The sequence below is a fragment of the Alligator mississippiensis genome, chromosome 1 (assembly GCF_030867095.1).
Source record: "Alligator mississippiensis isolate rAllMis1 chromosome 1, rAllMis1, whole genome shotgun sequence".
In the NCBI taxonomy this organism is placed as follows: domain Eukaryota; kingdom Metazoa; phylum Chordata; order Crocodylia; family Alligatoridae; genus Alligator; species Alligator mississippiensis.
The window spans coordinates 135,526,852-135,554,014 of NC_081824.1; the positions used below are offsets into that span (position 1 = coordinate 135,526,852).

Below are 27,163 nucleotides of genomic sequence, written 5' to 3' on the forward strand. Positions count from 1 at the left end.
TTCAAGCCTGTACCTTCAGTTCATATAGTTTGGATATGGTTGACATTTGAACTCACCGATGAGATTCCAGTCAGAGCACCTCAAGTTATTGGGGGGTTTTTTTCTTTCCTTCCTTTTTACCTTCTTTCCTTTCTACTAATTCCTCCACATCTCCTGATGGCAGATTATTCTTCACTTCTCCAAGGAAGCTCGTATGTGGCAAGAAGGAAAATCCATAACAAAATGTGTGTGTATGAGTGTGGGCGTGTGTGTGCGCACACGTGTAAATCCTCCAGGGAAAATGTGCTTGCAGATCTCACTCCTGAATTACTCTCATTATAATAACCCATTTGGTGTCAAAGTATGACAGATTATAAACGCTTACGGCTAGTTTCAGCTCAAGATAGATTTAAATAAAGTACTTCTGGTTATTGTGCAGGTCAGTGTGTTTAAATAACAACCCCCCAAATCATACTTTGACATTTAAAAGAGAGAGGAAATACTGTCATGCTGCAGACCTGGCACAGATAAGCACAGGGCAATTTGGTCAGTACACTGTGATTTGTGAGCACAGCCTAACACAGTCATTTTCACAGTTTGTAATCAAGTAGCCACCTTAGCAGTGTGTCAGCATTAAAAAAATACTCCTTTTAAAATGTTTACACAAATTACTCCCCTGAGATGCTGCAGTGCATTCATTGCAAAACTGATGTAGGTTAAAGATCCAGAGCAATAGTAAAGCAGAGATATGGAGTTAAATATATGCCTAAAGACAAACAGAAAATAAGAGAACCTAATCCCTCTCCACACAGCAAAAGGTCCAACTTTGACATGTTTACTTGCAAGGAGGAAGGGTTTATTTTTTGTCCTTTTGAGAAGTTTAATCCATTTTTATCATAGTACGTAGCTAAGTCTGACCCACCTCTGGAATTCCCTGATAATGTGCTAGGTATTCCTGATATCCAGTTTGTAATTAGTTGCCTGTTGCAACCTGAAGGAAGTGACAGCAAAAAGAATATGTGGTGTTAGATGTTAATACTGAACCATATACTAGCAAGCATTAAATGTAGCAAGTGGGTTAGTACTGTAAAGTGGCTTCACTGTAACCCCTTAAGATGGCCCTCTGACCTACTGGTAATTAAAGGTTCAGTTAGGTAGAGGCACCTCAGCTGAAGGGACAGAACCCCCCTTCTTAAGTACTCACAATGGCTCTTATGGCTTGGACTCCATATGTAATGGGTGTACCTTCCATATCCTCTTTTCTTTCGTGAGATCTTTTTATCTATCTTGCATTTCACAATGACCTAATCAAGCATCACAACCTCTGATATTTTTCAATTTATGGATCAGTATTTTGGCTCAGAAGATGCAAATAAATGAGAAATTGAAATCCTCTGGCACTAAGATACTGGTGTTGCTCTTTTGGTGCAGGCAGGAGGTGAATACTAACCAGTTCTTGGTTGGTATTGTGAATGAAAGAAAAAAAGGCAAACTTTTTAAACGAACTGAAAATGTGTTTTGAGATTGGCTGTTTTTTAGTGCCTGACAGATGCCCTTTAAATAGCGTGTCCGAACATTTTTATGTGCAGTTTTGTCAAGGTATAAGCACATTTTGGGGGGGGGGCGTCTTTCCTCCTGGTGTTCATCTGGATAGTTTTGGCAGGGGAGGGTGGGAAACAGCCCCACTTGTGCTCTGGCCAACCCTAGACCCTCCTGTGCACGTTGTCTGCTTGCTAGCAGCTGTAGCAGCATTGAGGTGAGGCCTCCCTAAAACCTACCCTTCAATCTATAGGGAGTCCCAAGAAAAGAAAATACCTTTTTCACCCAGGCATGGGACTGGGAAAAGAAGAATATTTCTTCCGCAGACCTTCAGGTTTTTGTTATTTCCTGCCATCTGAGTGAGTCTTGAGAGTGAATAAAGAAAGGGATTCACTGGAACACATCTGACTCCCCTACTCCCTACCAAAGCCCTTGGGAAAAGGAGATGCCTACAGTGTCTTATGCTTAAGCACAACAGCTGCTCAGGTTCTGTGCTTTTGGTGAAATCATGGGAAGATGTAGGGAAGAGTACAAATACGAGCTTCTATTCAGAACAGGATATGGGAGTGAAGTAATTGTACTTGCACATGAAACATGAAGTACAACTGGCCAACAAAACCCCCTGACAAAACTGTTGATTCCACCCAGTAAATAAACTAAAAAGAGGGTGTGTTTTTTTTAACTTCTTTCAATCACAGCATCCTTGGAGATTACTTGTAGCAAAGCAAGGGGAAAAACGGTAGACGTAAGTGTGATATTTGAGCTGATGGCATCACTTTAGATTTGCAGCAGTCCAAATTGCCTGCCTGCCTTTCCTACAAAATAGAAAACAATGCGCTAAGGGGTCACATAATCATAGATATTAAAGATGGAGAAGACTAGACAGGTAATCTAGTTCCTCTCCAGTACAGAGTTGTTCCCCCACAGTTTATTTTCTAATGCCTAGTCGACTGGTAAAGAAGGTGTGAAGGAATGGGATTTCCGTTACTTCTCTCGGAGAATAAATACATTTCTCCATTAGGATGTTTTTCATTCTATCCAAATAAATTTTTCTTTTCTTAATTTTTTCTTGCGATCCCTAGTCATAATCCATTGCATTGCCTTTAAACGACTCCTCCTTTAATGTTTGTATCTTTAATATTACATATGTCATAGGGCTTGTTCAGCAGTATTTAGTTGTGTTTTCACCATTAGCTGTCACACATGTAGGAAGTGGATCTGAAAAGACGGTTCATTTTAATTTAGTCTTGCAAAAATAAAGGGATTTGGGTGTGCAGTGGAGAGACTAATAGTCTATTTTCAAATTACTACTTAAAAAGTATATGGAATATTCCATTACTGAAAGCAGCACAGAAGGAGACATAAGATTTTTTTGACTTAACTCCAACAACCAGCAGATGATGCAATGACCTTAAGCATATAGAAATATGTTTAGCAGCTGCTATGTAACATATTTATAAGTGTTTAGTGACCTGAAGGGTAATCAAAATGAGTTTGGTGATCTCAGCTCAGTTCTTAATGGACTCTACTCCATATTATAGCACTGATGCAGTTCAATTTGTCAGTCGGCAGTCTTTACTCAAAGGAGGCCCACCCTGGAGTGAGAATTAGAGACTGAAGCAAATACCTGCTTATTTCCCCTACAGAAGTGGTACATTGCTGGCCACTGTCGAGCAATGTATGACATGCAAGAGTTCTGTAACCCACACCGAAACTGACTTCCCGATTAAAAAGTCTTTAGCTATTCAAAATGTCAGCCATCAGAATCTCAAAATGTCCCTGGGTAGTACAGCATAATAGTGGTCACAACATTGAGAGGAAACCTTCAAAGAACACATTCATTCCACTTCAGTTCGGTGATTCAGGAAGTGGTCTTTTTTCTTCTAATTGAATACCTACCCAAGACATCAGGATGGCACCAAAGGGCGAGCACTGTTCTGCCAGATAGGACCTAAAACAGATTCCTCCACTTACATTCCCAGTGGTCATTCAGGGTCCCAAGGCATTTTCCAAAGTGAGGTTGTTTACAGCATATCATGGCTGGAGCTAGGAATCTCATTCCTTTTATCCAATCCCCAGCTGCAGTTTCAACTGGGAATTATTTTGTACTTCTTGTTATAAAGCTATCATATAGTGTTGTGCACTGATGAACAACTCTAGTGTTTGATTCCTGTGGTGGATGATGTGATCCCATGTATGATTTATACATCAGTTTTTGACCCTGATTTTACAGTCAGATTTCTATGGATGAGCCCTTCACTGGAACAGAGCCCCAGAGTTAATAAAGCAATTTGGCATAAAAGATGCTATAGAAAAAGTAAGGTACTATAGGAGTAGTAAAAGGATTGTAATGTTATTTGCCATTTCCTTGCACCATAAAAGTCTACGTTGCTTTATTTAAAATAAATTCTAGACACTGGAGAAAGATTCACTTGTAATGCTTATTTCCTTTCTCTCTTTACCATCCACACTCCTTGAAAGAGCCTTTCAATGCATACATTTTGTATATGAGAGCATGAGAACACACCTGCAGACTTCACCCCATGTGCATTTCGCTGGTATTTTTAGCCCACAATGGTAAAGGTATCATTGATTCATCAAAAAAAAACCCATATTTCCACCAGCTTTACTTGTTGCAATACTAGTCTTTTTAGCCAAAACTTTGAGAAGTGTATTTTTAAGGTACAATATTTACATAAGAAAAGCTTGATTGTAACACTGAAATCTTTTCAAGTTGTTGCCAAATGATCCAACTCTTTTTATTTTCCCTTTGTAATTTTCCCTTAGAGCATTGCACTGCTATGCATTTTAATTTTTTTTCCCTCCACAACTCATCACAAGCTTCAGCAGAGAAATGACATTGTATGGCAGTTGTCTCCTTCATATCAAAAGAAACCCTTTGCCTCTTTGCTGGAGTGAAGAAAAGTTTGTCTTCACAGAGCAAAGGACAAAACTGACTTGGAAAATTATGCTTTATTTAGACAACATATTCTGTGTTCCTTTGAAGAAATTCACAATGTGTCAGGAAAATTAGGCCAAATGGGACTAATAATTTGCTTCCCTGCCTCCAAAGGAGAAGAGCAGTTCCTACCAAAGGTCCTGAAAACTCTAAATTATATTGCAAGGAGTTAAAAAATATATTAAAGCCAGTTAAGTCACTGAAGGTTATTTGGTGGAGGTGGAAGAATTTGGTTCTGTTTTGTTTCAGTATTACATCATATTAAGCCCAAACTGCACCCATGCTATGAGAAAAATCTCCTACATGGTTTCACAAAAGGCAAGGCTTTTATTTTTATTTCTTTTGCAAAACACAACATAACATTTACAGACTGTGTAGTGGAGAAACTCGTAAGTTTTAATCTGTATTTTTACACACATGCTACGCATATAAATAAATAGTAATGTGTACGCGAACATAAGTATACCAGAGAGGGTACATAGTTACATTATAGTTTTAAGGAATAAATGGCTTCGGGATCAGTTCCTGGTTCTGCCATTCATCTGGTGATCTTAGGGACAAGTCATTCTCTCCCTGTACCTCAATTATCCTACCTGCTACATGAGGATAAAGACACTGTTTTGTAAAAGTTTAAGATTTAAAGTGTTATGTATATATAGAGAGAGAGAATGAAGAATTGTTGAGTTTATTAGAAAGAACTACAAAAATAATAGCTTATAAAACTACACAAACTCCTATTGTTCAGAACCAAGATCTTCATGCCTGCCATTTACCATATTGATAATGTTTTTTAAAAATCCATGATGTTTTATATGACAAAAAATTCTTCATCTCAAATAAGAAGATGACTAGAATTTGTCAAGGCTTAATTGAGGTCACCTTCTTATGCAAACTTAGATCCCAGTCATGAAGTTATTTATACATACATGTGGTTAATTTTAAAACATCTCACTGGTTCCAGAGTCAGTAAAATTTCTGCAGTATTGCTGCATAACTGGATTGTATCATACCCAGAGTATTATTTTGTGCCCAGTGCCTTAATTAGGTCCTTGATCAAACTCTTTGACTTACTTCTGCTGACATCTGCTGAAAGGCATTTTCCAGAAAGCTATGCACTAAATCACATCTGGAAAAAGACAAGCCTACTGGAATGCTAAACCTGGCCTTTGGAAGGAAGGAGAAACAGCATCAAACATGCACTCTCTTCGCATGGTTTTCCAGTTTTTCTCATTTTGTTTTTGTGGCAAGGCAAACAAAGGAGCTGTATTGGCTTTAATATAGGACCAAGGAACTTGATTTTTTTTAAAACAGAGCTCACTTTAGTTATTTTTTAAATTCTTATTGAAGGACCTCATTGCCAATCTCAGATTCTCTTTTCTGTCTCCTCTGGTTACATCACTCTATGCTCCTGGGACAAATAATAACATATCTATTTGTATGACTCTATGTTGTATCAATTGAAAATAACAAGTGTATACATTTCTGGAGATTTGTGTTGGATCTAATTCTGTCTCAGATTGTACAGTAACTAATTCAACACTAATAGCCCCCAAACACAGGTTTAAAAAAACTAATTGTCTGTCTTTTCCTTAGCTACTTGTGAACAATAATAAATGAACTCTGTGACAATCCATAACATACACCACAATGAGAGCTTGTATGTGTGCTTTCTCTTCACATAGGCAAGGCAGTTTTCCTGGCATGAATCAGAGTGGTATTATGGGATCCAGTTCTCCTTATACCCAGCCAATGAACAACAGCTCTAGCCTGATGAACCCGCAAGCTCCTCCTTACAGCATGGCACCTAACATGGTGAACAGTTCAACAGGTAATCGTGGGTAATGTTTCAGGAATAACCTTTCACCATAAGTCTCTTTAAAGGTACTAGCCATAGGGCAATGGCAGTAGGGACACTCACCTTTACACAGGTCACAAATTCCTGGATCATTTTAATGGCTTAGTGCTGAATTGAAGAATTCAGATTTTTTTTCTGGAGAAGTTGCTAATGCATTTCTGCTGCCATCAAATCTTTTTATGTGATGTATACTTGAATACAGTGTTTGAACAGTTTCAGCAATGCTGTTGAGGTTGAATCCAAGCAGCACAACCTACTTGTTAATGAGTGAGTGTGTACTTGTGTAAGTAAGGGCTCACCTGCATGAGAAAGACCTGAATTTTCAAGTGTCTGATGCTTTTGGGTGCTTTACTTTCTAAGAACCCAGTCTGAGGTATTGTACATGATGCTGATTTTCAGCAAATGTTGAGCAACTCCCATGTACTTCCTGCACACTGTTCCCCCAGTACTCAGGCCCCTTCAAGATGCTTTAAGTTGGAGACCCAAAATAATGATACATTTCTGAAAATGCAAATCTTTTTTTTAATGTCTGAAACATTTGGATTTACTCATCATTTTCAAATTATATTTGAATTAGTTCTTGAAATTGTGCATCAGCTTGTGCATTACATTATGCTGCCATGGTTCTCCTACTTTACCTGTGGTAGGTTAGTGGGTTACTTCTATGTTGTCAGCATTGAAGGTAGTCTTATGTAGAGTTCAGATTATGGATTGTATAGGATGGTTTGGACAGGAATGATCCTTCCTCAGGCACGGGCCTGGTTGTACTAGATGAGGTCCCTTCCAGCCCTACTTCTCTCAGTAATTTTATGTGGGTTTAGGATTGTTGTTGCTTTGTGTGGCTTCATAGTCCATAGCACCTTTGTAAGGAAAACAAGTTAGTTCAATTCTGTGTTAATATGCACCTATGTTATATGTTAACGTGTGGGTTTGGAAGATAAATCTCTGATGGTCTAGATCTGGTCAGGTGAGATTGAGAACCCTGTGTTAAACAGTATATTATTGTGAGGTTCCTCACTCTTTTTGCAGCCCTAATAGCTAAATATTAGCAAGAAAACATCTTAGTAAGAAATTGTTCTTTTGATTTTCCAAAAGAGTGGGGGACACAAACATAACTTCACATGCTTAAATCTAAACCTTTGAATTTCTATCCATGTCCCCATAGTGGTTATTACTTTTTTTAAAGCTTTGTTTTTGTGGGGTTTCAGGGAAAGTCAGACAGTTAATGCTAATTGATGTGGTCCCTCTCGTTAGCTAGTATGTTACCTGACTTACCAGTGTTGCTTGTGCAGTATGAAGTATGAGATGAGCTGTCTGTTGCCATAAATATGGGGTTTTTACATCTCATTCCTGACTCCATCCACTTGTATCTTTCTTTCACCCTTCTTCCCCTTTCTTTTTCCTTCCTCTTCAATTATTGGTTTTAGATGCTCCCTTTTCTGTTTGCAAATGGATACCATGTTCTCTCAGCACTTCATTATACCTAGGTTTGGGAGGGGGTGGAGTTCTTTTTTTCCTACACAACAATTAGGAGATACTCCCAGATAGCTTATTTTTCAAGCATTTTGTGGTATGTTTTCTCTTAGTGGAAGAAAACAGAATGTAAACTGTTAATCAGAAGTGGATTTTTTTTTAAATAAAATAAAATTGCTTTTCCTAATGTTGGCTAGGAGGCCATTTGTTTGTCCAGGCAGCACACTTTTACATGCAGGATGAAAAGGGAAAAAGCTATTGAACAGGCCATTAGATAATGGCTTGCTTTTCCTCCACCAGAGCTGTCCCAGGTAATATTATATTTGGGTTGTATAGTTATGTGTTTTGTCTGGCTTGCTGAAATAAAATTACTTCTGAGCATTGAAACTACGCTATAAATTCTGGCTCGCTATTAGCAGCAGTAATTTTTCCCCCTTTTTGTTTGGCCCCCAGAGCTGCAAAAATAACCAACAACAAACAGATGGCAGAGTGCCCTGCCTAAGAAGATTTATGTATTCCTAAGGAATAACCAGTTTAAAGGAAGATTCACAGAGGTTTTTTTGTTCAGATAATTCAGCCATTCGTTATTTCATACAGTGGAAATCTGTTCAATGCAAGGCCATTTATCCTAGCAGTCTTTTGTATAAGGCAGTCATACTCTTTTTATTGTGTTATGCATTCTGAAATATTGGATTTTTAATAATTTAAACATTTATCAGGGTAGTAGAGTTTTTTTTTCCTGCCTTTGCATTTGTGAGGATTTTTTTCTTTTGTTCCAATCAGTTTTGTTAATTCAGAGAGTACCCAATGGAAAGTTAAGTTTGAGACAAATGGGATCAGTTGATGGTACCCCTTTACCCTCATGCACAAACATACACAAACATGTTTTGCCCTGTACTTGTTTCATGCAGTAAGAATATGAAAGCACATATAAGGTGTGTCAGAATAGGAGGAACAAAAAGAGGAACCTAATGTGAGAATATACAGATGATGAGCATTGTTAGTGGGGATACGCCATTTTCACTGTGTCTTGAAGTATTGTGACCCCCATTCTGCACAGGTCAAAGAAACCAGGGGCTGAGCTTTCAAGATAAGAGCTGCTATAGGTACAGTAGTTATGATGGCATTGTACTGGGCAAAGGGAAGACACTGGGGTTGCCAAGTATCCTCAGTTTTTGCTTGATGGGCGGCATTTGAGGAGATAAAAAGCATACAGCCTTTCTCCAGGCTGAAAATGGGATTTGCTGTGCTATAGACACCGGCTTAGCTGACTGGCACTTCAGCCATCTCTCTGCTAAGTTAAGACAACATGGCAGTTAAAAAAAAAAAAAAAAAAAAAGTCTTTTAGATGGTATACAGGGCCAAAAAAAGCCTCTTGTGTAGTGACAAATTGTTACAAGCTTCAGTGAGCAAGTAATTATTTAAATGAAGTCAGCATGAGTATGAATGTGACAACTATTTCTCCAGCTATAATGCCAGGGAAAAAATATGGTAAGCAATAAGAGGGTTTGTTTTTTCTTTTGGTTTGGTGGTTTTTTTGGGTTGTTTTTTTTGTTTGTTTGTTTGTTTGGGTTTTTTGGTTTTTGTTTTTTTTAAGACAAGCATCTTTTTAAGATTTTATCCTAGAAAAGGGGAAGAAATTTTGTTGCTTATATTGTCAGAGATTATTTTCACAAGGGCTTTATTCAAAAATGAATTACTGTGCTGCTAGATGTGATGTGAAATTTGTTTAGCTGATTAGATTTTTAGTTTTAATTCATATTTATTACTTATTATTCCCAATTACCCCATTTTTTTCTAGCAATTTTGCTTCTTTTTACTTGAGCAGTTGCTGGGTCTCAAGCCAGAGCACTTACACGTTTTCAGCTGACATAGAGCAATTTAAAAACCTAGGAATTGCAAGGCTGGATTAGACCAGTAGTCCATCTGGTACAATGTCCTGTCTATGACAATACCAGATGCTTCGGAAGAAGGTGCTGGAATCCCCTGATGATTGTAGAACAAACTGCCATAGAGGAAGTTTTTTTTTTAACTCCCACTATTGTCTTGTGCCTGAAACAAGAGGATTTATATGCTTTCTGCATTTTTTGTCCTAGATAGTGTTGCATTTTTCCTGATATTTTGGGGGGGTTTTTGTTGTTTTTTTTAAATAACCAAAAACTTTTAACAAAACCTAACACCAATAAAAATGTTGCCATGGCACACTTTTAAAATCCCAGTGGAAACTGGAATTCCAGTCCTGTTGTTCCTTTGCATCCTCAAGTCATACAAGGAGAAATTGAAAGAGCTAGGCAAATTCAGCTTGCAGAAAAGGTATTTCAGAAGGGACCCAATAGTACCGTATTTCACAACGTGTAGGCTGACACAGTGTATAAGTTGGCCCCATGTTTCTGATCCAGAAGGTTAAGAAGTTTGTAGATCTGGTATATAAGTCAACCTGACTTTTTGGATCAGAAACATGGGGTCAATCTATACCGGCCCCTGTGGGCGGACATGTGCTGCAGCGCTGCTCACAGGGGATGGAGATGGGCTCGGCACTCAGCTAGCACAGCCCCATCCCCTGCAAGCAGTGCTGCCTGGGCCATGCCAGCCAAGCACTGAGCCCAACCCTGTCCACTGCCAGCGGCACTGCTGAGCTCCAGTCCTGGCCATGTCACCTGAGCCCAGCACTGCTTGCAGGGGACAGGGCTGGGCTTGGCAGCACCGCTCACAGTAGACAGGGCCAGATTCAGTGCTTGGCTGGTACAGCCCCATCCCCTGCGAGTGGCACTGGGTTCTGTGCTCAGCTGGTGCAGCCCTGGCAGCGCCGCTCGCAGAGGATGGGGCTGTGCCATCTGAATGCCAAGCCTGGCCCCATCCCCCATGAGCAGCACTGCAGCACATGTCTACCCCCTGGGTGCCTGGCCCACAGTGAGGGCACGCAGGGACCAGTATACATCAAGCACTGAGCCTAGAGCTGCTAACAGGGGACAGTGATATGGTGTATAAGTCAAGGTTGAATTTTAGAAGTTAAAAATTGGGCTTCAAAACTCAACTTGTGCGCCGTAAAATACAGTAGTCTTTAAATACTTAAATGGCTGCCATAAAAAAAAAAAGAGGGAAAACACCTTTTTCCTCTCTTGCTGCAGAAAGTAAGGTGTGGGCCAATGACTTACAGTTGCAGCAAAGTAGGTTTAGATTGGATATCAGGAAAAACTTCTTTGCTGTGAAAATAGTGAGGCAGTAGAATAGACTGCCTAGGGAAGTTGTGAACTCTCCGTCATTGGAGGTGTTCAAGAAGAAGTTGGACAGCCACTGGATGGGGATGATCTAGGCATAGCTATGCCTGTGTTGTACTATGATTATTTGCCATGATTCTGGTCTTTGCTGGTTGTCTACATTTGTCAGAATTTTTTAAAACCTTCCTTAGAGATATTGGGTATTGGCTGCAGCCAAGGCTGGGGATTTGGACTGGGATATGCCAGTGTTCCTGCTCACACGTAAACCCAGAGGTTCCTAGCTACAGGGTCTTGTCCCTCTGCTCAGAGTCAGGTCAATCACCATTTTTGGGGTCAGGAAGGAATTTTACTCCATGGTCATATTGGCATGGCCTGTAGGGGTTTTTACCTTCCTCTGTAGCAGAGTGGGGAGGGCGGGCCCTCTATGGGATCGCTTGAAGCCTATATTAACAACCTTCACAGCAGTAGGACATTGGTTGCCATGGTGCCCAGCTTTACATGTGGCAGGTTAGGGTGTTATGTCTTGTGCTGTCAGGGTTGACTATGCAATTTGGCCAATAACTGACAGTGGGGTTTTTTAGGACAGTTTGAATAGGGTTGACCCTACCTCAGGCTCCCAGGGAGTTGGATTAGATGACCTTTGGCGCTCCCTTCCAGCCCTGCTTCTCTATGATTCTGTGATTTTTCAAAATTGTGCTGGTGCATGCAAGCCAGAAAGTGAAGTTTTGCATTGAGCAGGGATTAATTGCTGCTATTACCTGGCACCACCTTTATTTCAGATCCTAGTTCAGTTCTGTTCTACACAAACATCATTTTCTGTCTTTTATTCTTGATAGTTCATAAATTAAAACAAACACTAAAAGTATGACACTAATTCTCCTAAATTGTGGCCCTTGATTTTTTTTTTTTTTTTTTTTTTGTGCTAAAGAAATTAAAGGGGCACTTTTAAATACAGAATCCTAGACATGTTTTTAATCAGCCTCACTTCTGATAGATATTAATTATATTTTTAAAAGATTGTTTTAAACAGCCATTTCTGTCACTGTTTTGCTGTTTAATTGTGTATTTCCATTTCACTTATCTTGGAGGATGAAAATGTGTTTCCCATTTCTTACCAGTAACTTCTCCGCAGCAGTGGCAATGGACCTCAGAGTGTCCCACTTCCTTTCTGTTAGTTTCTTAGGCATAGATGGTGGATGGAGTTTTAGGCATACATATGAGGAATCATTTCCAGTCCTCTGTAGGGGGAAAAATGGGTCTACTTTAAGCATGTGCTTGATGGTGAGATTTTGGATGAACATGGCCAAAGGGACAGCAGTCTATCAAGTGATTTACCCTTTTCTGAGTAGGGCTTCCAGGAGATTGTTGGATTCCTCCTTCCTTTACAAATAACAAATATTTAAACTCAGTTTCCAGAGTCACGTAAAACTTCACTGATGTCACCGTTTCTGCTATATGACAGACTGTTCACTCATGCCACTGTATAGTGCACACTTAAAGTATGGGCAAAGTTCTTAGAAGACCATGTGGCCCTGGGAATTGGTAACAGCATAAAGATCTCAGCATCACTAGTTCTCATGGTAGTTCTGTAACCAGCATGACCTAATGCCATTGCCAGTTCATAGTGGACAGATAACCTCATTGCAGAAACCACAATACATAGACTGAGTAGGCATGAAGACTAGAGCCCCAAATCCTGAAGGGACTTAGACACAATTATACTTACACAAATAGTTTTATTGAAATTAAGAGAGTTAATCACATGCATGGGCCTTTGCAGGATTGTAGTCTAACATCCTTCTAGCTATAGGGGAAAAGTCTCCTCTGTACCATTTCTGTTTATCTGAAAGTGATTGAGAGTCCTTTGTTGCCAATCTCAAGTGAACCTTAAATCACATCTCTTTGGGCGGAGGGAGGAATTGCGGGACATGGGGTTGTTTAAAAAAGATGCAGTAATCTCCAAGGAGAACTATACGACAACAGCCCGCACTTGCAGATTTGAAAGGCCAAGGCGGCGACTGAATTGAAACTAGCAATGGAAATCAGAGACAATAACAAAACCTTCTTTAGGTATGTAGAAAACAGGAGGAAAACAAATGGAAACATGGGGCCATTGCTTAACTCAGGACAGCTGGTTACCAACACTCAGGAGAAAACTGAACTCCTGAATGACTACTTTGTTTTGGTATTTCACTGAACTAAGGGGAAAATCATGCTAGATAAGGTTCCGAATGGGCATGGTCAAAGTGACTGCCTTCCTGTTGTTGACATTGAGCTGGTGAATGATTAGTTAGAAAAGTTAGACGTTTATAAGTCAGCAGGACCAGATGAATTTTATCTGAGAGTGCTGAAGCAAGTGGCCAAAGTCATTGTGGGACCTCTGGCAAAACTCTTCCAAAACTTGTGGTGCTCGAGGGAGGTCCCTGAAGACTGGAAGAGGGCCAGTGTCATACCCATTTTCAAGAAGGGGAGGAGAGAGGACCCAGGCAACTATATCCTGGAAAAATTCATTAAGGAATTTGTGTGATATGCTTGCAAAAGGTAGGATTCTGAATGACAGCCAGCATGGCTTCATTGCAGGCAGGTCTCATCTTCCCAATCTCCTTCTAATTCACCACCTGGATAAGAGAGAGGCGGTTGACGTTGTATACCTAGATTCCCAAAAGGCCTTTGATCTGGTATCCTCTGATGTTTTCACGGGAAAACTGGAGGATTGCGAGTTTAACTGCTCGACAGTTAGGTGGGTAGGACCCAGAGAGTTCTAATGAATGGATGTGTCATCCTGGCGAGAAGTGGCCAGTGGTGTCCCTTGGGTCTGTGCTTGGTCCAGTGCTTTTCAACATTTTTATCAATGATTTGGATGTGGGGGTGAAGAGCTCACTGGCCAAGTTTGCAGACAACACCAAGTTATGGGGGAGCATAGTCACGCTTGAAGATAGGCTGCAGATACAGGTGGAACTAGACAGGCTAGCAAGTTGGACAGATCAGAACCAGATAAAGTTCAACATTGAGAAGTGTAGAGTGCTCCATCTGGGGACAAACAATTCCCAACATATTTACAGGCTTGGTGGCGCCAAACTGACTAGCACCTCGACTAAAAGGGACCTAGGAGTAATAATAGACAATAGTATGAACATGGGCCCTCAGTGCGATGCTGTAGCCAGCAGGGCAAACAGTACTCTGGCATGCATCAACCGATGCATCTCAAGCAAACCAAGAAAGTGATTCTTCTGCTTTACTCGGCATTGGTGAGACCGCAGCTGGAGTACTGTGTCCAGTTCTGGGTGCCGCACTTCAGCAAGGATGTGGAAAATCTTAACAGAGTCAAGAGAAGAGCCCACCCATATGATCAGAGATTTGCAAGGCAAGTCATACAAGGAAAGACTGAGGGACTTGGGCCTTTTCAGCCTAAAAAAGAGAAGGCTGAGAGGGGACTCAGTAGTAGCTTACTGCTACATCGGAGGAATGCATCAAGGGCTCGGGGAACAACTATACTCCAGGGCACCCTTAGGGAAAACCAGGAGTAATGGCCACAAACTCCTGGAAGACTGTTTCAAGATTAACACTAGGAAAAACTTCTTCACAGCTAGGATGTCCAGACTGTGGAATAAACTCTCTCCAGAGGTGGTGCAAACACCTACCGTGGAAATCTTCAAGAGAAGACTGGATGGTTACCTCACTGGGGTCACCCCCCCCCCCCCAAAGTTGTCTTTCCGGCCTAGTGCAGGGGGGCTTGGAGTGTGATTTGTGAAAAATAATGTTTTTACTGTGCCACAGTATTTCACTGTCTTCTGGGACTGATAGTGCAGCCTTTAGCAAAAAGAATAGCTTGTTGCAGTTTTACTTATGTCATATATGCTTTTGACTATATTAAATTCAGTGTGGAATAGCTAATTCAGGACCTTGACCCATACTCGCTTTATGAAATCATTCTATAGCTCTTAAATTCCTGTAATAAAGCCAGAGGCTAGTACTCAAAACGCAATCACTGTACACTACAACACTTTTTAAGTCACAGATTTCCCTGTTACCTTCCTTTTCTGCACCTTATTTTTTGGTCTACACTTCACATGCAGAATTATTACTGTTAATGTAGAAAGGGTGAGTGTCTTAATTTAGCAGAATTTTGTGACAACGGTGTTCTTCCGTTGCTTGAAGAAGGGTCAAAATAGTGCCTATAGTGTGTTATTGTGCTAGAATAGGGGTGGGCAAAATACGGCCCGCAGGCCGGATCCAGTCTGCCAGCCCATTCTATCTGGCCCGTGGGGCCCCTAAAAATTTAGAAAATATTTATCTGCTCCTGGTTGCCTGTCAAAGATATCAGGATCCAGGGGTAGTAGGACCCAGGAAGAGCCAGCAGCAGGACACAGCAGCCCAGCCCCACTCCACCCTCAGTCATTCCCCTGCCTTCCTGCCACTGCACAGCTCCAGCATCATGTGGCTCCTGGCTGCATCACCAGACCGTGGGAGCACAGGGCCCATGCCAGTACCAGGGGAGGGGGGACTTCCACATGCACACCCTACCATGCACATACACCCACACACCCCCTTGCACTGCCATACACGCAGACCCAGCCACCCTCCCCCACACAAACCCCATACCCACCCGCACCCCACATATCCACACACACCCCCACATGCTCCCACACCTACAGCCCACCACAAACCTATACCTCTCCCCCCCCTCCCCCCCCCCAGATTCAAGAGTAAGACTTAATTTTAAGCTATTATATACAATCACCTCTATTTACACTACACAAAAACATGTAAACCAGTACAAAAAAATTTTTTGAAATCAAATTAACGAATGTTTGCTTTTTAAAATATTTGGTATTTTTCTGGTTCTGAGATGGCAAAAGCCCTTGTTGAAAGGAGTACTTTCGGGGGTAAGGGGAGAGACTTCTGGTGGCAAAAGTCAGGGGTTAGGGGGCAGGACATCCCATCACAAGATGGCGACCAGGAGGTGGGACACCTGTCAAGGGGCAGGGCTACCCATGTAGCCCTTGACAGCTTGCCGAAACTTGGTAAGCAGCCCTCTGCCTGAAATAATTGCCCACTCCCGTGCTAGAAAGTGAAGGGATGTCTGTTGAAAATCATTAGAGAGTGTTCTTACTAGAAGTTATGAAAGAGCATTTCAGCAGAGGATGGAGAAGTACTTACAAAAGCTACAGGGAAACTAGACAATCTTAAAATCCACTTAGCAAACCCCTTGCAATTCCCATTTCAAAGTAGAAAAAACAATAAATAGAATAGAACAAAGAAAGGTAACCTAATTCAGAGTACTTTATTAACTACAAAGTTCTCTGTAATTGTCCTCAGTTCCTGACAGCTTGTCTTTCATTACCAGCACATGGGAAATTATAATTAAGCATATTATAAAACAGACAAATTGGAGATGTCCAAAAATAAGGTTTTTCTGCTATTGTAACTATCAAAAATATTTTTAAACATATTATAAAATTGAACTCAATTTTAGCAGCATCTTTTATATTTCCCAGAATAAGTGTTTAAAAAGCACTAACCAAGGAAGAGCCCTCTTTTTAAAAACAATCAGATTAAAAAAAGAAGTGTCAAGCTGCCATACCTCAATTCAGAATTGTCCCAATCTGCCCCCACTCCTCAAATGGGAGCATAAGGGCAATAATGCATACAAATTAAATGCTTGGTGTGGGCAGGCTTCTCAGCATAATATTGCTTGGCTGTTTTGTTGAGGTTTTGCACACATTCATAAAAATAACGGCATTTTTAGCTGATCCCGATAGATTTTCTCTGCAGCTGCATCACTAGAAAAAGGCTTTTTGTTCCAATTCTCAAAATCTTAAGTATTGCAAGTAATTTTTTTCAAACATCTCAATTATGATTTCTGTGTTGTGATGACTTTAAGGGCTTGATTGGGCTACAAATGTGCTTTGAAAAAACAAGAAGACAACGTGCCCATGAAAAACACCGGTGGTTCAATGCCGAGTATTGAATATACAGTTGTAAACTCGCACGGCACATGGCTGGGTAGGTTTTTTTGGCAGATCCATAGTCTCAACCTGCAGTGATGCTAAAGATATTAGCAAATTAGCACTGCAAAGCTTGCCAGCATATTCGCCAGAGTCCTGCTCATTCTCTCACTGCTGTAATTAAAACTAATTATTTTCTAAAACATAGTAATACATGAATATGTGCAATAATCATTTTGTAGTGGGCAATCTGTGAAGAATTTTTAAAGCATTTTTTCTCAGTCTCCTTGGCTTGTTCTGCTGCATGCCTCCCTAGCGCAAGCCAGCATTGTCATTTTGCAGGAAAGCAAACCAGTCTTATAACAGAGAGGTTTTATGATGTTTTATTTAAAGAAAGATCTTTTTCTAATTCTAATAGTTTATCGATTTTGTAGACATTTCCTTCACCTTTCTGCCTCCTTTCTGCCTCATGGTGTTCTCTGTCCTCCTCCTTTTGCCTTTCCTGAATCTTAAAAAAAAGTATATAAAATACAAAGGTTGTCTTGCATACAATCCCAGTCTTTAGACAACATCGTGTGTGAATGGTTTTCTTCAGGAAAGTTCAGCTGGTGTCTAGTTCGTGTCCTTGAACAGTATGCGTTGGTTTGGTAGCGTGGCCTCTTTCAGAACATGCTCTTGTCAGGTGTCTATTTTACTTGAATATATCTTCTTGCATTTTCATTAGAAATCTAGAAACAACAGCTACACACCAATCCTAATATACTTGCACTTCATCAGTGGTCTAAAGATAATTACCTAACCCACATAGAACCCAGTTGAAGAGGCTCTGTGGTATTATCTCAGCAGGTAGTGTTTGCTTTAGTCCCACCTGATTTCTGTACGAGCAGAAAAAGTTGTATGGCCACTTCTCCCATTAGAGTGTACTTTACTGCTTATAATTCAGTAATTGGAAGATAAAAGTTTCAGAATCTTCAGGGTTTGAGTTACTTAAATGAAAAGCTCACATAATCCAGGACTACATGTTGAAGACAGGAGAAATAGTAAGGTACTCTGCTGGCCATCACATTGAATTGATAGGTAATTCAGATTTTCACACTTTTCCCGGGTATTTACACAGCCAACAACATTTGCACAGGTTTGGCTTATATTGTTGTGCTCTATTAAAGTGAAAGATGAAACAATTTCCAAAGACCATCATTCTCCTACAGTGCAACAATCATTTTTATAAACAGCTGCAAGCCAGCCAGTGGTATTAGAAGTGTATTTGTGCTTTTTGAAATGTTTTTCTTTGTACTTGTTGTATTCTTTTTTGTTTTACAGTATTAATTTTTAATATTTTTTATATATTTTAAAATGTCACTTTTTTGCTTAACTTTAAGAGGTTTCCAGGGTTCCAGGTGCTATATGTAAAGAAGGAGAGTAGAAGGTGGAGTACCCATCAATGTTTTACAGCAGGAAGCATTTTCTTACAAAGATAATCATGCCTAAAATGTTTCTCCTGTTTTCGATTAGCACCTATGGGTCTTGCAGATATGATGACACCTGGTGAGTCCAAACTGCCTCTCCCTCTCAAAGCAGATGGCAAAGAAGAAGGACCTCCGCAGCCTGAGAGCAAGTCAAAGGTATTTTCTTTCTCCGCATGTGGTGTTGGTTTGGCCCAGCAGAAGTCTGCTATGTTGTCTTTCATTCTCTGGTTTTGGCCTACCCTCATTTGGTCTTTCCTGCATGCCTTTCCATTCATGTGCAATCTGTTTGTTTGTTTCTTTTCTTTTATATTTTTTCCTTCATTGTGTGGATCTGAAAGTTACTAGTTCTTATGGCATTTTAACTCGCGGGGGCAAAGCAACCCAAGCAAAACAGTTGCGTGGGAATTTGGCTTAGCCAGGTGGGCGGGAAAGGAGGGTCTTGCCTGGTTTCAATACTTGCAGCCATTTTTCTCTGCCTTCAGTTATAGCTTCCTGTTTTGGCCGCCTCAGCAGCAGCATACTTTAATATTTTGCTTTCTTGCCTTATTTGATAAAATAAGGTGAACAGCTTTTTTTTTCTTTCTTTCATAAGGGGAAACCCATGCTTAGCATTCCATGTGAGCTTGAAGTAAGCATGGTGGCTTAGTTACTTGAGCCAAGCATCCAGCAAACTTTCCAAATTATACTAATTAACAATGTTGTTTTAATAACTTTTATATATATTTATATATGTGTGTGTTTTCTGTATGTGTTTCTCTGTTTATATATATTTTATATATAAAGAATTGGTCAGTCTGTTAAACTGGATGTATCTTTTTTGTTTTTAATAAAGTTTGCCCTGCCTTTGTCATATATATTTTTTTTTATTCCTCTACCACAGGATAGCTACAGCTCACAGGGTATTTCTCAGCCCCCAACCCCAGGCAACCTGCCAGTCCCTTCCCCAATGTCCCCAAGCTCTGCTAGCATCTCCTCATTTCATGGAGATGAAAGTGATAGCATTAGCAGCCCAGGCTGGCCAAAGACTCCATCAAGCCCTGTAAGTGGCTCTGGTTTTTTTGGTTTTTTTTTATTTTTTTATTTTTTCGTAATTAATTATATTTTAATGCTTGCTTGTTTGTTTTATAAATTATTTTTCTTCATTATCCACTAAAGGATTTTCTTTCTTTATAATAATAGGGCTAAATTCTGCTCTCTGACACATGCACACAACTCCCACTGGCTTGGCTTCAGTGGAACCTGAGCATGCCTATCTGAGGGCAAAATTTGGTCCAGTAGTCATTTAAAAAAAAAGAGAGTAAAATTTGTGCATCATACAAGCTTGCTGTCTGGTAATACAGCAGTTGTTGTGAAAAAAACACATCCTTCCCATAATGCATCAGCTTACAGAGCATGCCAATTGTGTTGATGAGGACATCACATTTCTGTTAATGGGCCCAAACTCCTTTGCACAACTGACTTCACTAAATGTTTGCTTCTCTATTTATTAGTGTTACATTGAATACAAAAAAAAAAAATCTCCCCCTTACAGAAAGTAAATGTGCAGCCAGTTTCTGAATTACAGGCTCAGCACCATACCAGGCATTTCAAACCAGCTGGTCATGTACTGATCTGAAACATTTTTAATTCCAAATATTCTCTCTGGGGAAAGGCTCTTGAGGCACACAGCCTAAAATAATACCAAGTCTGATTTGTTTCACTGAGTTAGTTTGAAATACTCCAAAATATTCGTGAAAAGTTAATGAATGTGTACTTTTATAAAGCTACTTTTTAGGTAAAGAGAGTTATTCACACTAGAAATAGGATATACAGAAAAATCTGTACCCAGCCCAGCACTAGAATGTAAAATTTAAATTAGTCACCTGTTTCTAGGTGAGAGAGATGGAAAGAACTAAAAATAGGAAGAAAGGGGAAAAAAAAAAAAGATAATCTTAACATAAGCGTATATGGGGGTTTGGCCCATTGCTGACCATTTGACAATTTTTAATTGATTCTTATAAACAAAGAAAGTATATGTTGTTCCTTCTTCAGTAAAAAATAATTTATTGCAGCAAAATACTGCAAAATGGTTATACTAGGAATATAAAGCTCTCTTTCAGTGTTCATATTCAGTTAACTTAGCAACATCTCTTCAAAAACACTTTAATTTTCACAAGGAGAGATATTGAAGCATCTGTCTCAGGTGAAAGAGAGAAAAGCAATTTGGAGAGGAAAGAAAGTTTAGCCATACAGAAATTGAAAGTCTAGTCAACATCCTGAAAAAGGGGGATGTTATTTAGCACCATTGTCCTGCTTCAGCGGATAGATCTGGAGGCTGAAGAGTCCGTTGTACCCAGAAATGTTTCTACATTCTGCACAATCCAGGGTAACTAACAATTTGCTTTTCTGAGGAGGTGGTTAAGCTCTTAGCCATCTCATCTGTGAAGACAAGTTTCTACACAAAGGGCGACACTCTTTCTAGTGCAGAGGTCCCATGTAAGACCTGTTGAGATGCATAGGATTTATTTAATAGATTCAAATCCAGTTTCAAAAATCCATGTTCAGACCTTCTGCACTGGAGTAAATTTTACCTTAAAAGAATCAGGGATGTAAGGGAGAACAGAAGAAGTATTGGGATAAAAATGGACCACCTTAAATTTGATGCCTTTTTGGCACTGACTTTGAGTCTCAGAAGGCAACTGACATTGTTTGTTCCTACCGTGTCCTTATTTTAATAACATTGCTATAATTAATGATCAGAAAGGGGGGGGGGGGAAGGGTGGAGATAACTGCATAAATACACAACCAATCCATGTTTTCTGGGAGACTGGAAAAGTCCAGAGTGAAAGGGCATTCCTGAGTTCTTGTTATTGCTTAATACATCTCAGAAACCATCACCAGCATATATTTTTTGTTGCCTCTTAAAATTAACAGAAAATGTTGTAATATACAAGTGGAAGACATAGGAGGAATTATATTGGTGTTTTCATTGCAGATAACCTCTCCCAGTGTGCTCTTCTTTACAAATACTACATTATACCTAATATTCAGAGTTATAGTAATGAAACCACAGTGTGTCAGTACATAGGTCTGAATGACTGGAGTAGAACCAGTTTAGAAAGCTGTAGAAAGATAGGTAATAATTGAGGCCAACTAACTTATCCTTTTTTATTTGGGGAGACCAGTCCATAAAACAACTGCAGGTTACATTGGCACCAGTTTTCTGATCTTGATTGGAAAGGTTATTGAGAGCTCCCCATCCCTGCAGGGATATATCAGAATATCTCTGTTTGTTAATTTATTAATCATATTGTCCCAAATACCTATAAAGTTGCTTCAAGTGCTGTGTTTCCACTAAAATTTCTGATTCCTCTAGAGAGCTAGGCTATGGGTGAACAGGGTTAGCTTCTGAGTATCCCTACGTCTCTAAAGTTAGGGTGACCATATTATTTTGAGGAAAATACGTTACGAGGGGGGGCAACATACACGCTCACACATGCACACACGCCTGCTCCACTCAGGTGCCCAAGCCCCGGTCCCAGCCCGCTCCCCTGGCCTGCTCTGCCCCAGCTGATCCCCACCCCAGGGAGGAGGAGCGGTGCTCAGCCCGACCTGCCCCCACCAGCCTCTGGCAGCTGCTCAGGAGGTGCTGGGCCAGGCACATGCAGGTGGGGTGGCACCACCAATATGGGACTTCCACTTCAATTTTAGCCAGCCAGTTGGGATGCTGGGATAGCCTATGAAATCAGGGCCATTTGCCCTGGCCAGACCCTACGTGTAGTACATAATTTCTTTCAGTGATTTTTTTTTTTTTTTTTTTTTCTTTATGGAGATAGGGAGAGAAAGATTCAGAGAAGAGATTTTATAATATTATGTTTTGCAGATCTCTTCCTGGGTAGTTACAGTAATATTGCTATACTGTACTGTCATCTGGCTGTTTCTAGGATCCATACCCAAGTGGGACAAAATGGGTTGAAATTTATTAGCGTAGAATTTGAAAATGTGTATAGTTCTATGCTAGAGAAAGAAAGTGTTCATACCAGGTCGTTATGGCATGAAGTCAAACATTTGGGTTATGAAAACCTCCTAGAACACAGTGAAGCTCTTCCCTCTGTATATTTGCATACAGCATTACAGCAGAGACAGCTGAAAGATGCATTTTCTCCACAGGGCTGGAAATGAGGGATTTGCAAAATCTGCAGAATCCTTCAGGCAAGAAGAAAAAAAACCCAAAAACAAACCCCTAACATCAGTGGCAGTGCACTGTCTCTTGCAAGAGTCGTTTTCAGATTTCAGGTGTGGGTAGTTGTGCCTGCCTGCATACTCTGTGTGTTGGTGTCATGAAATAGGGCTTGGTAATAATGTAAATATTGACAAACTCTTTATTCAAGTGGGAGTAAGCAGGCAGTAGGCAGAGTTATAAATATCTGTATCTTTCTGTCCGTCTGTGCACTCAAACGCAGACATGTTCAGAGACAGCTACCTCCAGCTAAAATCTAAAAAGAACCCTTGCAGGAGACAATGAACTTCTCAAGGAACTTCCTTTGTTCACCCGATTCTATAGACTCACCATAGAAATCATGGAAAAGCTTTGTTCTTGGAAGCACGACTGCCTGCTTAGTTGTGTTGTAAATTATACGTAGCGTGAAACAAGTGAAATGTGGAAATGAGCTGAGTTTTTCACTTCATTCTAAACCATCTCCCACTTAAACAAGACTGGTCATCTCTTAAAAGAGCCCAGAGGCTAGACTAGTAGAAAATATGATACAGGGTAGGACTTCGTCAAGAAGTGGCATAGAGCAGTGGTTCTCAACTTTTTTGTACCAGGAACCATTTTTAAACATTGGCCAATCCCAACCCAGTGCCCCTCACTCCTGACCCACTGCCCCCTGGCCCCAACCTTCCCAGTGTGTGGGGCAGGAGTGGCATGAGGGGTCCCAAGCAGCCCCTTGCAGGCTGGAGCTCTGCCAGCCTGCAGGGGAAAAGCCACGGTTTCCCACTTTTTCTCCTTTAAAGGAGAATCCATTTTTTAAATTTGTTGATCTATTTTTAAGTTTGTTTGCAACCCTTTCGTATATTCTTGCAATCTACTTTTGGGTCGCAACCCACAGGTTTAGAAACACTGGTTTAGAGTGTATCAGCACAATTAGTTGTGCTGTGCAGCCCTTGCATAAACTCCCAAGCATTTTAGAAGGAAACATTGTCTGGTACTCCTCCTTTATTTAATTTAACAGTGTCAGGAGTTTCTGTATAATGAATCTTTATTTTCTGGGTTTTAAATCTTACTTTAAAATATACATTTAGACTTGAGGCTGAATTTGGCCATACGGGACTACAATTTGTATTTGTGTGTGAACAGGCTTGCACACATATCTGTCATTTTAATATATTTAAGTGGATAGAAATGCAGGAGAGAGAAAGACATTTACTTTTGGGGAATTGTGTTTTTTTCCCCAGTGCATTCTTCTAAAGTTAACATTTCATTTTAAAAGAAAATTGCACCCATTTTGCATGCATGACAACCTGAAAGCTCACACAGTGAGAAGCACTTCTTACCTTCTGTAAGCTGTGAAAAGTTTTCAGATTATACTGTCATTTTAGAGCTTGCTGCCACACTGCTGAAAAACAACATGATTTGTGACATAGTTCAAGAACCCAGTATGAAAATCTGTAAACCAATTTCCATTCTGCTGTTATACTGGTTTAAAATAAGAATTTTACTGTGTAAAAATGAAAACCTTTCATTTGAATATTAAATCTGAGCATTCTAACAGTGAACTAGCATAAAAGCAGAATAAAAACTGGTTTATTACCCCCTATATTAGATGTAAGTGGAGATAAAATTTGCTATATATAATACTTTGTATTTCCTACCTGGTGTGTGAATAAAGAAGCTTGTGACATCAGTCTGAAATTAATGCTGATGAAAAATAGAATCATTTTGTTCTTGCTTAAGTGAATAGCCCCATGGCTCCACTTTATTCTAAGTATTCAAAGTTATAAGGTCATCCCTAGGTTCCCATTTGAGAATCAAATATTTAGGAACATGATTTGCGCTCTCATTGACCCTCCTCCTTTTAGAATTTCCTTCTATTCAAATAATCTTTGAAGTAGAAACAATGTATTGTTTAAATATTTTTAAAATGAAGCTTTAAAAAAAGACAAAATGCGAAGTGCATAACAAATGCACCTGGGAATGAAACATTCAGCTGATATCACAACTATAGGCAAAATTATTTACCCTGTTCATTCACAGCTTAACCTACAAGCCTTATGCCAGAGCACTCCTTCCATCCTTTCAAAACCAGCAAACCAAATTAGGCCTATTGACTACAGAGGGAGTTGCACCATATGGCTGAACTGGGTTCACTAATTTTGTTATTGCACCTTATTTCAAAATATGAAAGATAATATTACATATCAGTAGGGAGGATTACTGTAAATAAATTAGAAGTTCAGCTACCAAGGTGGGAAGCTTTTCAGGAGGCTATTTATTTAATTAAAATTAATATCCATCCACTTGAAAAAATAACAACAATGGCTCATGGAACTGTCGGATCACCTCCTCTTGGCTTGGATTCTCTTTCCTCCTGGCTCTTCTCCAGAGTTGCATTTTCAGTGAGAGACCAGAGGGAGACTGGGAGCCCTTCATATTTTCCATCCTAGGCTGTACGAAGTGATTGGTGGCAGTACTTTGTGTGAGCTGTCATTTGCATTCTGGGCACCATAATGAGTTGAAATCACCACATGTTGGATGTCAGCACTCTGTGTGTTGCAGTCACAGTGTCAAGCCCCCATCAGCACCATAGGAAGTACATGACTCTAGGAACCTTAATATGGGGTCCTCATTTAGGGTTAGTTTGATGCTTATTTTAAAGTAATCTTTTCTAAAGGCCCCCAGAAATGTTAAAAAGGGCAGAGGAGTGGGCAAGTGTGCTGTAGCATTTTACTACAGTCAGGAACAAAGCTTCTTATATGGTAAATGAAGAATAAATTGTTCTCCCTTAGAAATGTATGTATACAGCTCTTTCCCATACACAGCTCCCTCTCACTTAACCGAATGTCAGAATGTGCCTGTCATGTCTAGTCCTGAATGACTCCATCTTCAGTAGGGGCAAATCATATACCCTCCTCTGCAGATGCAGGGGGGGAAGCTACAACAACCAGTACAATTCTGCTGAATGGAAAAGTGGCATAGATCTCAATTCACAGGGGCCTGCATACAAAGCAAGGTGTGGTTAATGGATCTGGGCTGATAAGCCCACTTCCACACAGTTCCATTGGATGTTTCCTCTCCCTCCCCTTGTAAGAAAGGAGGAGCAACACAATAGGGTCACTGCGGCCCTCCAGCTCAGGAAGAATAGTAACAACACAGGAAGCTTCTTCCCTTTCTACTGCAGTGATTTCCCCAGCTACATGAAATTGGGCTCTGCTTGTGCATATATCCTTCCTATGCTCTTTTTTTTTTCCCTGCACAGAGTATATGTAAATGACTATATTTTGTCGTTCTTTTTCCCTCTTGCAAGTGAGGAGAGTGGTAAGCCATGAATAGTACTTGAATTAGCTGAGACAGCTGATTTGAGAGCTCACACAAAGCATTGTCATCAATCATGTAGAGTAGACTCCTCCTCCTGGCTATCTTTGTCTGTCACTGATGGGAAGAGTAGGTAAGGCATAGTAACATACCTTTGCTCAGTTTGATCACTGCTCCCAAAGGCAGTTGGTTGTCCTAGCTTCTGCTTTGGACAGTCCCCTGTTCAGTTCCTATTCTAAAGCATTACTTTGGTTTTCTACTCTATTTTGGGGTGTTGTTTTTCTATTATTAAAAATGGTGCAAAAAAGATGTATTTTAAATATAGTTTAATTTAAAAATGTAAAGCACTTTAAGATCTGTGGATGAAAAGCACTGTGTAAGAGCTAGGTATTATTAACATGACATGAGGCAATATCCAAAACTTGCCTTCTGGGATCCAAAGCTCATATCAGTGAAAGAAACATAACAATAAGGAAAATGGGGAGTTTGGGCCCTTTATTTAAAATCAGATAAACTTGCAGTATCTGGACAGAATGTACTGTTTGTGCCTGAACTAGTAGCCTTCATTCCTGACTGTTGTGTGATAGCTTTAGTTTGTTTGACATCTTCTTTTTTTCATTGTTGTGAGTTTCTTACTTTCTTTTCCCTTCCTCTCCCACCCTTCCCCCAACTCTTTTTCTTTTTGTGCTTTAGAAGTCAAGTTCCTCCACCACGACTGGAGAGAAGATCACAAAAATCTATGAGCTGGGAAATGAGCCTGAGCGCAAAATGTGGGTAGATCGATACCTCACCTTCATGGAAGAGAGAGGCACACCTGTGGCCAGTCTGCCAGCTGTGGGCAAGAAGCCACTAGATCTGTTCAGACTGTATGTCTGTGTCAAGGAGATTGGAGGCTTAGCACAGGTAAGAGGAAACGGTTGCAAGCAGAAAGTCCAGAAGCTTAGGTGTGCATTCCTTCTAGAGTATTTTCTTTTTGTTGCAGCATTATAAGTTCATCTTGGCACCTAAAAGGAAGCTGACAGAAAAGTTTCATTTTAAATATTTCTTGTGTGAAGTTCACTGTAGGCGGCATATTTGCCTTAAAAATGCTCTGTGGATCAATGGTGACCAGTGGCCTAAGCTGTTCAGGGAAATCTAATAGTACTTGTAAGACAGGATGAGGTGAAAAGACCATCAGGTGAAAGATAAGACTCAGTAAGAGAGAAGATGATCA

The 27,163-nt window shown here is 40.1% G+C and overlaps 1 protein-coding gene across 10 annotated transcripts in view; it reads left to right on the top strand.

Moving 5' to 3' along the window:
• Positions 1–27,163, top strand: part of ARID1B (AT-rich interaction domain 1B) — a 432,896-nt gene that overhangs the window by 369,862 nt on the left and 35,871 nt on the right. For 8 of the 10 annotated variants that reach the window (XM_059714373.1, XM_059714361.1, XM_059714369.1 and 5 more), the window contains 4 exons: positions 6,160–6,305; positions 18,484–18,593; positions 19,318–19,476; positions 26,644–26,853. In XM_059714373.1, the coding sequence (XP_059570356.1) occupies positions 6,160–6,305; positions 18,484–18,593; positions 19,318–19,476; positions 26,644–26,853 (625 nt within the window). The remainder of the gene's footprint in view (positions 1–6,159; positions 6,306–18,483; positions 18,594–19,317; positions 19,477–26,643; positions 26,854–27,163) is intronic. The other 2 variants (XM_059714374.1, XM_059714377.1) reach the window with 1 other exon arrangement.